General features: G+C 39.3%; 1 protein-coding gene across 1 annotated transcript in view; it reads right to left on the bottom strand.

Annotated features, from left to right (window-relative positions):
- Positions 1–4,287: 4,287 nt before the first annotated feature.
- The window catches only part of LOC149225689 (protein DETOXIFICATION 46, chloroplastic-like), a 257,569-nt gene continuing 246,551 nt past the window's right edge, over positions 4,288–15,305 (bottom strand). The window contains exons 13-14 of the mRNA XM_089377279.1: positions 4,791–4,853; positions 4,288–4,683 (exon numbers count right to left, since the gene is read on the bottom strand). Coding sequence (XP_089233405.1) covers positions 4,594–4,683; positions 4,791–4,853 — 153 coding nt within the window. The 3' untranslated portion in view covers positions 4,288–4,593. The remainder of the gene's footprint in view (positions 4,684–4,790; positions 4,854–15,305) is intronic.

The following is a 15,305-nucleotide window of genomic DNA, read 5'->3' on the forward strand; positions in this document are numbered from 1 at the left end:
TTGTTATATTAATCCATCACTTTAACTTGTGAACTATTCTGTTGATCCGAACATAAACAGGAATGCAACAACTTACAGATATAATCATAAACATAGAGATGCAACAGAACAACACTTCATTTCAATAATAGAAAAATATTGAACTATGATTACAAACAGAATGGAAATAAGATAGTTAGGGCGATGGTAGCTTATCTCTGAAAAGAGATGTGGCGGCTACATGCCTCTGAACTCTGTTACAATGAGGCTCAAGGGCCTATTTATCATTGGAAAACATGAGAAAACCCTAAACAACCAAAACCCTAACCCCATGAGATGTAACACCAAACATTTGTGGGCCCCATTGGGGTTAGTTGGGCAGCCAACTTCCCGGGGTCGTAACTTGGTCATATTATCTCTATTTGGCACGTAAAATACCTTGTTGGAAAGGTCTCACTGAGTACTACAGGTTCCTACACAGGCCCGTGGCTATGGAAATGGGCCTATCCCAGACCCCAAAAAAAAGTCGTTTAGGGGGTCAAAACTACTCTGGAAGTTCAGGACCCGAAAAACTACTAAAAATAGTAAATGCTTAAATGAACAAGGAAACAGATGAAATTGGTTGGGGGTTCTAGGTGGAATAGGTGGGTTGCCACCAATATCCACCTGGATCATTCCTCCCCCCTTAGGAAGCAATGATCCCTATTGTGTGTAGAGCCTCCATGAAGTGAGAAAATTTACGTTGACCCTAGTCCCTGGTGAAGGAGTTGGCCTGCTTTGACAACTTGATATAACTGTATCCTCTGTTGGCGAGTGTTATTGATTTGTGTGTCCATGATCTGATAAGTTGTGTCCTGTTCAATGCAGTCTGCATTGAGCTCTGTTGGTGTGAGTTGTTCTGCAATGTCAAATGTGTCCAACAATGGTGGAAAGTATGGCCGAAGGTGAACTACATTGAACACTAGGTGCAAACCAAGCAACGGTGGGATGTTGAGCTCGAAGGCATTGTCACCGACAACCTTGGTGATGGTTTATGGCCCATATCGGAGTGGCCGAAGCTTGCAGTGGGGTCTAGCAAGGCGCTCCTTCTGCAAATGTAGCCAAACTTTGTCGCCCGCCTGGAACTTGTGCAACACTCAATGTTGATCATGCGGTGCTTGCACTTAGCATTGGATTTGTCCAATATATCATGGCCCTGTTGACGGATGTGTTGAATGAGCTCAATGAAAGATGTGTTCCGAGACTCTAAATCCCTGAGGAAAATTTCTCTTTGCTATGTGTGCTTTTCTCATCCACCCAACACAGATTCTGCTTCTGCAACCTGCAGCAAAACCCTCTGCATCCAACCAAGAATCTGCTCAGCGAAAAACTGAGTTGTTGTTGCTCCCTCTGCCTGCTAGAATCACTTACCTGGGAAATTCGAACTTTTTCTGTCTCTTGCACTGAAAAATTGAACTTCCCCAAGCAACTCAGTCTGCCTGGCAATGAACTGCACTGCCTCAAGAATTTCAGCCTGCTGTTCCTTCTGAGCAGCGAAATTCTTTCCTTCGTTTCTGAGTTTCTGGTTGAGCATTTATGCTCTGATACCATGTGAAAATTTAGAAAATCGGAATCCTATTGCAGCGACTGGAAATTATTCTCCTAATTGTTAATTTTATTTAACAATTTATTTATTGTTTGCTACTGAATAAATCACATTGCAACCTTCACAAATAAAACTGCAGAAAATAAATAGTGTTGGAACTAAGAAAATACTAGCACACACAAAAAAAAGCACCGTTGGTTTTGGACAAAAGTCCCCAGAAAAACCCAATGTGGGAAAATCGATGCAACAGATGACGGTTTTATTTTATTATGTAGCAGTGAAAATCTAAGTACAATCTAGATGCCTGAAACTGGAAACCCACAGCAAGAAAATCTAGGCAAAATTATTGAAGTGAATTACCCTTCCCTCCACAAGCAATCCTGGCACAACCTGCCTTCAGAAAACTTGACCTCCTGGACCCTTTGCATTAGCCTTTATGCTGCTCTGCGCAGTCTCTATGACGTCAAGCCTCCAACCAGTCTCTGATGAAGTCGTTATGCATGCCTCTACTGAGAAAATCATCACTCCGGCACTCTGGAACCTCTGCCCGACCTCTGGAACTGAGAACAATTTTTTGCTCAGCTAAATCGAATTGCTAATCTGAAGCAACTTCGCAGTCCTCTGCGCTGCCTCACTAGGAATAACTCAGCCCTCTTGTTGCTACCTCTTCGAATCTAGAAAACTTCCTTCGGATCATTGTCCCTCCCCCTCACTCACTGCTTCGATCTTTGGCTCTCCGGCAGCTAATTGTTGCTACTCTGGAAATCGATCTGCCAAGGAAATCGAATTTCTGGTGTTTTCAAATATGTTTTCCATGTGCCCATCGACTTACTCTTATAATCCAATGTTGGAGCACCAACGACCAAGATTAAAACTTAATCGATGGCTAGGATCACCTTGGAATCAATCCGTGTGAGTTTCTAGATGATTCTCACCTTCAATTAATTAATATTGATTAATTAACCAATTTTCCTAAGTTCAAACTTAGGAAACATTAAAAAAATTGGTTAAAAATCTAATTAAGTCAATTCTAGGCGAAATTTCCAAAAACGATTTATGTGTCTTGTAGATCTCATGTATTCTAGACTCTCCACCAAATTTTGTGGCTAGAACACATCCGATGCTACAAAAACTAACATCCCTTTCCCTGTTAATCTCGCTTCCTCGACCACCTTTAGAATGTCCTCTCCCATCAAGTCAAAAAAGGCTAGGAATAACTCCACGGTCCAACCATCAGGCCCTAGACTTTTGTCCTTAGCAAAAGACTTTAGGACATCCTTGATCTCAAGAAGGGTCACAAGCTTCCCCAAATTTGCATTGTCTTCCACCAAGAATATCCTAGGAAAGTGTTGTAGGACCTTGAGCTGCTCCTAGAGAATACAATCATCAGAATCTCTAAGTAGATCATCAAAGTGGTTCCTTGCTAGTTTTTCCAAATCCTGCTGAGAAGTGTAGGAATTACCTTCAGCATCCATGATATCCCAAATAGCATTCTTGCCCTTCCAGAAGAATGTGAACTTGTGAAAAAATTGTGTTTTGGTCACCTTCTTTGATCCAGACTGCCCTACTCTTTAACCTCCAGCGTTCCTCCTCCATTCTAAGCAATCTAGCTTTCCTTTCAGCTAAGGGACAAATCCTTTCCTTTAGCTCATCTGGAAACCCTGTTTGAATAAAAGTGTTTTGACATAAAATTAGATCATGTTCAATGGTCTCCAATTCTCTACGCTGACCACCTATAAAATCTCTGGGCCAAGCTTTAACAGATGGTTTTAAGTTTTTCATCTTAAACGTCCAGGCCTCCATGGTAGAAAACGAAGGATCCACCCGCAAATTACCCCAGCATTCATGAACAAGAGAACTTAAGGACTGTTCCTTGAGCCATTGGATAGTCTTGCAAATTAGAATAATCCACCAATGATCTCAAACAATATCTATTGATCTTGTTTTTGGAAATTTTATTCTTCTCAATAAATATACTATTTCCTCTTACTGTTCTTTCCTTTTTTCTTATTATGTGGAACAATGTTTTAAACAATCTAACGTGCTCTTGCTTTTATTTTTAAACAATCTAAAGTTCTCTTGCTTTTATTTTAAGCAACTTCCATTGCTCTGAATTTTCTTGAAAATTATATCCTTCCCAATAAAATAACCATTTCAACTTCATTATTTATTCCTTTCCCCTGCTTTCACCCAGTATTCGGGATACTGTATCGAACAATCCCACTTGCTCTTATTTCCCTTTGACACTTTATTCCTCCCAATTAGAAATGCCATTTCTAATCCGTTGTTTATTCATTTCCTCGCAATTAGGTATATAGATTAAGAAGATAGCACAGAAATTTATCTCTACCAATTCCAATTGCTCCTTTCCTTGGGCTTCCATATGTGGCCCCATCAAAACCTGTTCAAACTATTCTTCAGCAGTGGAGACCAAGTCGGGATGTTTTCGGTCCTCCATGGTCTGCTCTTTATCTGGGGCCCTCCGTCAGTTTGGTTCGTTAACATCATTATCCCATTTTTCTATCTTCTTTGTTTTTCGTTTCACATGCATTTTTTACCACTTGACATTCAAAGACTCTTGATCCTCGAGCTCTAAGGAATACGTTCTGACAGATAACAAAAGGAAAAATGGCAGGACCATGACTCTCTTAACGTGGCCAGACCATGATTTGTTATCTGCCATCTTCGAAACTAAACAAGATGTCATTCAACAAACCATAACATTGAAGTAATACCAATTTTCATATACTTGGGAGTAAAATTTTAGTACACTGCTGTAAACCAAAAACTTAAATTACAAAATAAGACGTGCAGTGCCACACGTAGTACTTCAAAAGAAATACATATTACGTGTGATTCAAGTTTCAATAAATAGCCACCCCGCCCCCCCCAACCAACCATCACCCAAAAATTTTAGTAATTAAATATTATTTATCTTGTATACTGACAAATTAAGAAGCACAAAACACTTTCAATAATAACCTACAAATTCTAAAGTTAATCTGTCCTCTTGGTACATACACCTTGGCTTAAGCGGCTTTTAAATGCAATATAGACTCTTCAATCCTCAGAACACTTTTCGGATATGCTAGCCTGGAGAATGCAAGAATAAAACGAGCCTGCATGCAAAGGGGGAAAAAGAAATCTTACTCGGTAAAGTTTCGATAGAATGAATAATCGTGGCATATCTACCATGTATTTAAATGCGGAAAAAAGAAATGTTTACCCATTGAAAAGCCACCAGTATCCACCAACTTCCCACGAGACCAAAACCAATGTTTTTCAAGAGCTGCAAAGAAAAAGAAATCAACGAATCAGGATCATATGATCACAAATGCCTAATGTTCCTTACATTTAGTATTTTCATGTGAACCACACCAATGCTAAAGATTATGAGTAAACTAATTTCTTACAAGTAAAACAAGTATTAGGTACTCGTATGATCACACATGCCTAGTGTGCTTTATATTTACTATTTCAATGTAAACCAAATTAATTTCAAAGATCAAGACCAAACTAGGTTATTATTAGATTAACTCACATTTTCTTATAAAATTCAATTGCTTTAACTACCCGAACTATTAGAGGTTGGAGCACTAGGGAGCACCCAGGGAAGGTCTGAGGAGTGCCTTGGGAGTGGACTACCTAACTCTGAGAGGATCCCAAGGAGTGCCACCAAAAGGGTAGGGAGCATATCGAATTTGTCCAAAGCACACTCCTGAATTTTGGGAGTGCGCTTCCCAAATGCTTCCATTGGAAATGCAGTTCTAGGGGAGAGCAGGCCCTAGAGGGTTACTCTTGATAACATTGCTCTAGATCTACAATTTCCTCCTGGAAAAAATTTAGCTCCATCTTCATCAAGAAGTATTTCTTGGTTGTTAATTGGGACTGTTACCCACCAAAAAGTGGATAAACCATACGATAATTTTTTCTCCTCCTTGGATAGCCATCCAGTCAACAGCCCTATTGATCAGCACATGACATGATGCCATAGATCCTCCACCTATTTGCTCCGGTCAGACTTCTTTCCCCCATTTGAAATTCCTTCTTGAAGGAAGGTGGGCCGTCCATCAACAGGTACTTTAACCATTTTCTAATCATGTGCTTTTACTTAATGTTTTCAGGCATGAATCAAAGGGTGATCTGGATGATTGACCGATCTTGATTGTATTCTTGTTCCCTCACTTCAACTGGGAGGTTAGTCGTTAAGTCTGGTCTAGTGGAACCTCTTCCTAGGCCTTAGGGTTTTAGGAAGGATAATACTGGGGAGGCTTTGACTGAGTCACTGAAGTAGTGTAATGTTCCCACTAGGAAAAATAACAGTGAATATCATAACATATGCTAGGCTACAACAATAACATTTCAACCAAGCAAATCTTCAAGTAGTTTAGTGCACAATTACTGTTTCTTCAAGCAAATGTTTCCAAAAATATTTGATTATTGTCTTTATTCTTTAACAACGTTTTGCAAACACTTGAGTGCAAACTCAGAAATTTTCACTCCAATAGATGGAACAGAGATTTTGTCAAACATTTCATATACAACCTGGAATGAGAGCAAATTCTGGGGAAATAGAGTGATTTATATTGAGAGCCAATGACAAGTTTACAATGTTAGGGAAGAGATTACACTTGGAATGTGCTCCCTGTTGATTGATAATTGGACAAGCTGATTTGTTGAACCTCTGAAATGAATACGACCTTCAAGATACCTAAGTTGCTACAGGCATGGTTCAAAAACCCAAATCTGAACTGTAGGTGTACCCAATTGGCAATTTCTCCATTTTTAGTCAACGCACAATCCTCCTTTATGAAATATGGAAATTTGACACCAATGGACAAAGCTTGAATGTTTTTAAAACCAATCTGACTTCTTCAAGAATAAGCTGCTGCAGGCATAGAGAATTCAGATCTGAAATATCACAGTGAGATGAGCTGCTACAGGAATGAAACCAGTTCTACTTCTCCCAAAAATAGGCTGCTACAGGCATATAAATTGTGACTTCAAGGGGAACTTCAGATCTGTATAAGAGACCAGTGACTAAGATCCGATTCCTCCTTTAATCATGAGTGGCACCAGTCATTTTTCAAGCAAATACCATTTGGCTCCTTAAAGAAATAATGTCCAGAATCCTCATTGTTCAACCCTCCTCTATTGACAGTGAGAGGGAAGCAGCGAACAGTTCAATATGCCTTAGAATCAAAGTCTACTACAGCAAACCCAGGCAGCCCAATCTGATGCTAATTCTGGAGCAACTATATCAATCACACAGATTATTTGGCCCTCCCTTACATTGCCATAATTTGGCCACCAAACTTTGCTTCAATGTCAAGAATAATTCGGCTTCTCTCTGAGTGTATGGCTTGGACTTCTTGTTGATGGAAAATACTGATAAGAATACTGCTAGAAACTGTTGAAAAATCTAGGGCATTAGTGTTAGTTGATTTCTCTTCCATTAGTGACTGTTTGTGAATGCTTTTTACTTCTTTAGATTAGGATCTTCTTCATCAAACAGTATCCAATGCATGAACATAAATACACAAGAGACGCATCATGTACGCATGAGCTAAGGCCAAAACCTCTCACTCTTTGAGAGGAAAACCCGCACAAATTCTTCTTAAAGAGATTCCAATTGACGAATACCAAAACCAAGACCCTTGACCTAATAGCCCTTCCAAGACAAGACACAAACTCTCTTGACAGTCAGCCTTCTTCTTTGATCTTCTTCTAGCTTTGATCTTCTTTGTGATAGTACTTAAACCTTGTCACATGCTGATGATCTTCTTTGCTGTGAGACCGAGACTCTTCATTCTTTTCTATCAATCTGAACTGATCTCCATCTGAAGTTTAACTGTGATCCAAAGTGTTCACTGTGATTTATTGAGACTGCCCACCGAAACTATAGAAACATCCGAACTGTCTGAACTGTGACAAAGATCCGATTCCTTCTTATCTCTTTCTTAACCGTACGAAGACAGAGATATCATTGAATTGTCTTCTATCCTTTATCACCGAAATTTCAGAAGGAATTCCGAACTCCAAACTTCTGTTACCCAAACGAATTACTGAACTTCTCACTGTGATTGTTATATCAAAATCTCAGAGTGATCTGAAGTCTGTTCACTGTTCTTCTGTGAGCAGCCTAGCCTCCTATATATAGTTGTTCAACCATATATTAAGCCGACCTTTCCACCCGAATGGATGTGTCTCCTTGAGTGAGCCGACCTTTCCATCCGAATGGATGTGTCTCCTTGAGTGAGCCGACATGAGCTATTTTCTCCGATTCAAGGCCGACTTGAAGAGGAGAGTTTGTGCTTGTCGTTGGAGGGAATTCTTAGACATTTTATTGACTCATATATATTTACATATGCTCAATAAGATCTCTTCATTCACGACATTAATTCATGGACCTTAATAACAAATCCTAAGGCTCTCAATGGGAGCCATCTAGAAATAAAAACTCTTGCTCATGAAACCCATGAAGCAAGATATTACAAAAATAATTTTATTCTTTTATTTCATCATTTACAAAGATCATAATTACATGTCATTATGAAGACCGAACCTAGTTAAATTTTACAACACTCCCTCTTAACTAGGGAGGCATTCATAATGGTACTTGGTCATTCTCAATCTGAAGAATTTCTTATAAGAAGAATACGCATTTGTAACTCATTTGTATAGCATCATACCAACCAGCATTTATATAGTAAGGCCTTAACTAACAGTTCTAACTCTCCATAGAGAAAAATGTTGGCGAGACAAATGATTTATAGACATCCTCATCATTATCTCTCTCAGAACATACCCCACCCAAGTGTTGAAGAATCTAGGGCAAAGTAGTGTAGCATGATTCTTCGTTACTTGGTAACAATTTGTGGAGTATTTTTACTTTTCCTTATTAGCTTATTCTTTTTCTTCTTATTATTAATGTATATGTGTGTACTTCATCAAACTGCTACCAAAACATAAGAACAAGAACACAAGATGTTAGCTCTCTGCCAGGGCCAAAACCTCTCTTCTCTTGAGAGGAAAACCCTTTAGTGAATTTCTCTTATTTAAGCTTCTATTGATCAATGCCAAACCCTAGACCCCTGACAAAGAGATCCTCCAAGCACAAGTCAAGCCCTTTCTCCTTTCTACACTTTGTGTCAGGCCAGGGTAACTCCAGAATGGGCAGAAGAATAACTGACTTATTATTTCATTAGACAACTATTGTTTATATACATAAAATGGACGGATCAGTTCATCTTCTTGATGATTGTTCGCGTTCCTGTTTACCCAACCGTTGAAGATTAGGTGTGAACATTCCCCCCCTTAATCTGAAGGGATGTTGGTGAGCCCAAGCATCGTTCTGAATCTTTCAAGCTTTTCTCTTCCAAGCGCTTTGGTGAAGATGTCTGCAATTTGCTCATTTGTGGAACAATGACGGAGATGGATTGTTTTGGCCTCAACATGATGTCGGATCAGATGATATTTAGTATTGATGTGCTTAGTACGATCATGGAACTTTGGGTTCTTGGCCAACTTTATTGCAGAGGTGTTATCAATCATGAGTGGAGTTGATTGTACTTGTTTTACCTGCAAATCTTCAAGAATTTTCCTGAGCCACACAATTTCTTTTGTTGCTTCAGCTGCTGCCACGTATTCTGCTTCTGTTGTGGAATCTGCTGGAACTGATTGTTTGCGTGATCTCCAGGAGACAGCTCCTGATCCAAGACTCATAGCATATCCTGAAGTAGATACCCCAGTTTCTTTGTCTCCATCGAAGTCTGAATCAGAGTATCCAATCAAGCTGAAGTCGTCCACCTGTGTATACTTGATTCCAAGGTCTTGAGTTCCCTTCAAGTACCTTAGAACTCTTTTTGCAGCAGACCAATGTCCCTCACAAGGCTTTTGCATAAACCTGGAGAGGATTCCAACAACAAATGAGATGTCTGGTCTGGTAGTAGTGAGGTAGATGAGACTTCCTACAAGCTGTCTATACTTTGTTGCATCCTCAAATTCCTTTCCTTCAATAGATGTGAGCTTCAAGTTTTGTTCCATTGGAGTAGAAAGAGGATTGCACTCTGTCATGCCAAATCTGTTTAACAAATCTCCAATGTATTTCTTTTGAGAAAGAAATATGGATTTTGGATGTTGGGTTACTTCAATGCCAAGATAGTAATGAACATAGCCCAAATCAGTCATTTCAAAACTTTTTCTTAATTCTTTCTTTATGGATGCAATATAGCTTTCATTGTTCCCTGTCATTAAAAGATCATCTACATATACCACAAGATATACAACTGTTTTGCCAACTTTCTTGACAAATAAAGTTGCATCATCAAGATCAAAATGTTTGAAGTTGAGTTTCAGAAGATGCTCAGTTAGTTTTTCATACCAGGCTCGTGGTGCTTGTTTGAGGCCATACAAGGACTTCACAAGTTTGCATACTTTATGTTCATGTCCTTTCACAGCAAATCCTTCAGGCTGGGACATAAAAACATTCTCTTTTAGATCTCCATTCAAGAATGCAGTTTTTACATCCATTTGATGGACTTTCCAACCGTTCTGGGCAGCTAGTGCAAAGAGTGTCCGGATGGTGGCCCATTTTGCTGTGGGGGCAAAAGTTTCCTCATAATCGACCCCTTCCTTTTGTGCAAAACCTTTTGCCACAAGCCTAGCTTTGTGCTTGTCAAGTGAGCCATCAGCTTTGTACTTGTTCTTGTAGACCCACTTGCAGCCAATTGGTTTGGTTCCAAATGGAGGATCAACCAGCTTCCAAGTGCCATTCTTTATGAGGGCATCATACTCCTTCTGCATCGCTTCTTTCCATTCATCATGAGAAGCAGCTTCTTTGAAGGAAGTTGGTTCAAAATCTGTAGACAAGTTCAATTCACAATCATAAGTAACATCCATATCAACAGGTGAATTAGAGTTATCTACATCACCTCCATCTTGTCGGTTTGTATTTCGGGTTCCTGTTTTTCCAATTTCATCAGGATGAACACTTTCAAGTGTCTTTGTTAGCCACTTTGGGGGACCTTTCTGAGATGGTCCAGGCTGCTCTGTTGATTGAGTTGGGACTGAATCAACATTGAGTCTCCCAATTCTATCAATTACATCACTTAAAGGATCATCCGGTGTTGGAGTTTCATGCAAGGGAGATTGTTCTTCAGAAGAAGATTCCACATGTTGATCTAGTATAGGAATCCCCCCTTGAAGATGTGGAATCTGATTATCAAACTCTTGAAATGATTTCGTTTTTGTGAATCTATCCAAGCGATCAAGTTGCCGCTCAACAACACTGTCAGATTTGGATGATTCAAGAAAAATGACATCTCTAGATACAACAAACTTTTTATTTACTTCATCATAGAGACGGTATACTTTAGAGGTGTTTGAATACCCCAGGAAGATACACTTACGACTTCTAGCACCAGGTTTGTTTCTATGTACCTTTGGTATTAAAGCATAACAGGTGGAACCAAAAATCCTGAGATGTTTTACCGAAGGAACATGTCCATACCACAATTCATAAGGAGTCTTGTTTCTTATAGCACTAGATGGACATCTATTCTTTATATATGCAGCACATAGAACAGCATCAGCCCAAAACATTATCTTTACATTTTTGAAGAAAAGCATGGATCGTACCATATTCAAGATTGTTCTATTCATTCTTTCTGCTACACCATTCTGTTGGGGATTATAAGGTACAGTTGTTTGATGTTTGATCCCATGTTGGCGAAGATAGTTTTCAAATTCATTTGATGTATATTCTTTTCCATTATCAGTGCGAATAGACCCAATATGAGATTGTGCATCATTTTCAATCCACTTATGAAAATTCTTGAATGTTTGAAAAGCATCAGATTTGTTCTTCAATAAATAAACCCAACACATTCTGGTGTAATCATCAATAAATGTCATGATATATTTATTTCCATTTGCAGAAGGAACAGGCATTGGACCACATAAATCTGAATGAATGAGTTCAAGCTTCCTATGTGCTCTTGAATGTGAATCATGAAAAGGCTGTTTGCTATGCTTTCCTAGAATGCAAGCATCACATTGCTTATGTTTTCTAGGAATGGTAGGCAAACCAGCAACACCATTTTTCTTCAACAAGCGGAGACTATCATAGTTTAAATGTCCAAATCTAGCATGCCATAATAAACTTGACGGAAGTGTACCTTCTTCATGATGAGAAATATATGAGAAATGTTGTGCATGAGCAGAGGTTCCTTGCAGTTTAAGAAGTCTTTCTTCTTCTATTCCCCTCATGACAAGTGAGTGGTCAGATGCCTTTCTTACCTCAAGCTTTCCATCAAACATATGAGTGGAGTGACCTTGCTGGCGGATGTGGACCAAGGACAGCAAGTTTCTCTTGAGCTGTGGGAGATATAGAACATGATCCAGAAGAAAGTCTGGAAGACCAGGCAGTTTAAGCCTGATTGTGCCAAGCCCTGATGGCTTGATTTTTGACTGATCTGCAAAGTATACTGCTCCATCAACATTGTCAGTGAAATCTTCAAAAAAATCTTTCCTATGAGTCATATGACAGGTTGCTCCTGAATCAAGCAACCAATCATTTTTCGAAGAAGCAAGTGAAGCATTAAACAAATCTTCATTTACTCCAATGTTACATTGTGCCTCAATATAGTGAGCGGATTCAGGTGCTTTACCTTTGTCTGTGTCATCAGTTTTACCTTTCTGCTGGTTTCTTCTCTGCTCAATTTTGTCCCATGGTAGCTTGCATGTAGAAGCATCATGTGATCCATTTCGTTTGCAGCGAATGCAATGCAGATCTGCTTTTTCTGCTTGAGAATGTCTGCCCCCCCTGCCTCTGAAGTATCTTCCTCTTCCTCTTCGTCCACCTCTTCCTCTTGTAGAATCTTGAGCAAGATGCTTTTCTTTATGAGCAAGGCAAACAGTCTCTTCAGAAGATTCAGGGACTGTCTTCTTTCCAAAGGCTTTCTCTCTTTCAGCAAACTTTTTCACAAAAGAGTCAAAGGTTATATCTTTAAGATTTCCATTTGCTTGTAATGACTCAAGATAATTGGAGTAGGTAGGATAGAGTGCTTTGAGAAAGGCAATAAGAGAGATATCCAGCTCAACCTTAGTGGATTTAATATCATGCATTATAGACTTTATTTCAGATGCAAGAGCAAGAGGATCATTATTTTTCAGTTCAAGAGTGAAGAGTTTAATCATGAGCTGAACAACTTCAAGTGCAGAATGTGAATCATAGAGTTCTTTCAGCTTTTGTAAAGCTTCAAATGCAGTGGAATAGGATGAAATATGACGACTTACTTCTTCATTTACAGATGCTGCGATCAATGCATAGGCTTTGCTGTTCTTGTTTTCCCAAATGACAAGTTCTTTATCTGATGTAGGCTGCACAGGGTCTTTGTCTTCTTCTCCGACACACACTCCTTTCCACAACTCATTGTAGATGAGGGTGTGTTTTACCATCCGAGACCATTCAGAATAGTTCTCCTTGCCAATGAGAACTATTCCGACCATAGAGATGATTGAATGCATTCTGTAAAAAAAATGTCTCTGCTGATAAAAAAAAACTTTCCTTACGTTACAGCCTTCAAATCCCTCTAATGTTTGCTAGAAGCATCAGCATTGAAATGATAACTTTTCAATGCAGCATTATCATTCAAAAGAAAACTATGTAATAAATTGCGTAATATCAAACACTCTGATTGATATATATAAATACTTTGAAGAACAACGCAATACTCTGAATGATAAATAAACCCTTTGAAAACTGCACAATACTTTGACTGCTTTGAAAGACTGCTTACATAAACTACGCAATACTTGACTCACAGCATTACCATTCGGACATTCACACTCACATGGAATAAAACACGCAATTCCAAATCATTTACCATACCATATCCTTGCGGTCGTGAGTGATGACAAACAGAATCCGAACTGCTCTCAAACAATAAATGATGACAAAACTGCTCTCAAATAAATTACAGTGCTCTCATGTCGCCATATTTTTAAATTGGCTATCTAATAAGACATTTACTACTGAGCCTTTCGAAAACCATCTACGAATGCCACTTCTATTCATTTCACAAGTCTTGCAATATGAATCTGGTGCAAAAGTTTCCGAGTATATGAAACATTATTTATAACAAGATGCAACGTGGACTAAATAAGCTATGCTAAAAATGTTATGAAACTTATAAATGCTTTCCATGTCCAGTCCATGTGAGCTATTTTGCATCAACCATCTATGATTATATGAAATTCTCTAGAGCCGGAACCTTCCGCCACGCAAATTTCTAAAATGTGGAGCCTCTGAAACCAAAGTAGGATCCCTCCACGTCATAAAACTTGATATAAAAGCGTGACTTGTCCACTGATAGTTTGGACTCCAAAATGTCTGCAATCGCTGTACTCAACTTCCCATTCACGCCTTGCCCAAGCCCTCCAATGGACACCAGAAAATTTCTGTATATTTCACGGAAACGCGCTTGCAAGAAAGAAACACTCTGGTTAGACTAAATTCATCTCCAAGAAGGTCGTGAGTTCGAAACGGCTCAGGAACAAATTTTTTTTCAGATCAATTTCCCGGAAACTTTCCGCTTAAAAACCTGAACAAAGAACAAAATTGGGAAAAAAAACCTTAAGACGGTCGCGGATTTGAGTTCGTCCACAGACATGTACTGCTTTATTAAAACGCACATTCGTCGGCGGTTCAAATCACGGGCTCCACAGTAAAATAGCCGCCGCTGCAAATTTTCTCATATTGGACTGGTATTTTTTTCCAGATCACCTCCTTCTCTTAGCGTCCATTCGTGCAGCAGGACAATCATGACTTTTAACTGATGCGCAGAGAATTAATGACACTCAGGACAGATGCAGCGCTCAGGGCAGAGCAGCGCTCAGGACTGAGCAGCGCTCAGGAGAGAGATAGGAGTTACAACTATTTTTAGAACCTGGGACCTGTGCTCTGTTACCATGTCAGGCCAGGGTAACTCCAGAATGGGCAGAAGAATAACTGACTTATTATTTCATTAGACAACTATTGTTTATATACATAAAATGGACGGATCAGTTCATCTTCTTGATGACTGTTCACGTTCCTGTTTACCCAACCGTTGAAGATTAGGTGTGAACACTTTGTTACCCGGCACTTCGTCCTCCTCCTTCCAGCGCTTTGTTCTTCTTTCAACTTGTTAATAAACCTTGTTGCACTTGCTCTAGAGGATAAACCTTTGATGAGACCCTTTTCCTATGATGGTTCCTTTCTTCTCTTCACTAATCAACTAACTTGTATGACTGTAATGGGAGGGTTGTTATGACAGCAGGGACAACCTTTGTACCTTCGCACATGTGATTGTTTTCTTTGTGATGTAGACCTCTTCCTTCTTCGCTTGAGAGAGCTCCTTCTACGCTTGAGTGAGGGGCCTTATAGGCCTACTTAGATTGCCCAACCAATGATGTTATGTGATTGTGATGATAGTGTTGTAATGACCGTAAGAAGAGGCTTTGTTTCTCGCACGTGTGACTGTTTTCTACCCTAGAAAATAGTCCTTTCAACTTCGGCCTAGACTCCTCCTTGTACATTGCACTAGGGCTTCCTTTCTTGTCACTTGATCACCCTTTTTCTTCCTCATTTTTTGTGCCAATTTCAGAGATATGAATGCGTTGTATTGGAGTGGTGTAATGACCCTTATATACAGGTGTTTGCTCCTTCTTTTAGGCCAACTTGACTTTTATGCTTCAT

Source organism: Pinus tabuliformis, chromosome J (assembly GCF_031772625.1).
Source record: "Pinus tabuliformis cultivar Carrire ecotype Pingquan chromosome J, CPIR1, whole genome shotgun sequence".
NCBI lineage: Eukaryota > Viridiplantae > Streptophyta > Pinopsida > Pinales > Pinaceae > Pinus > Pinus tabuliformis.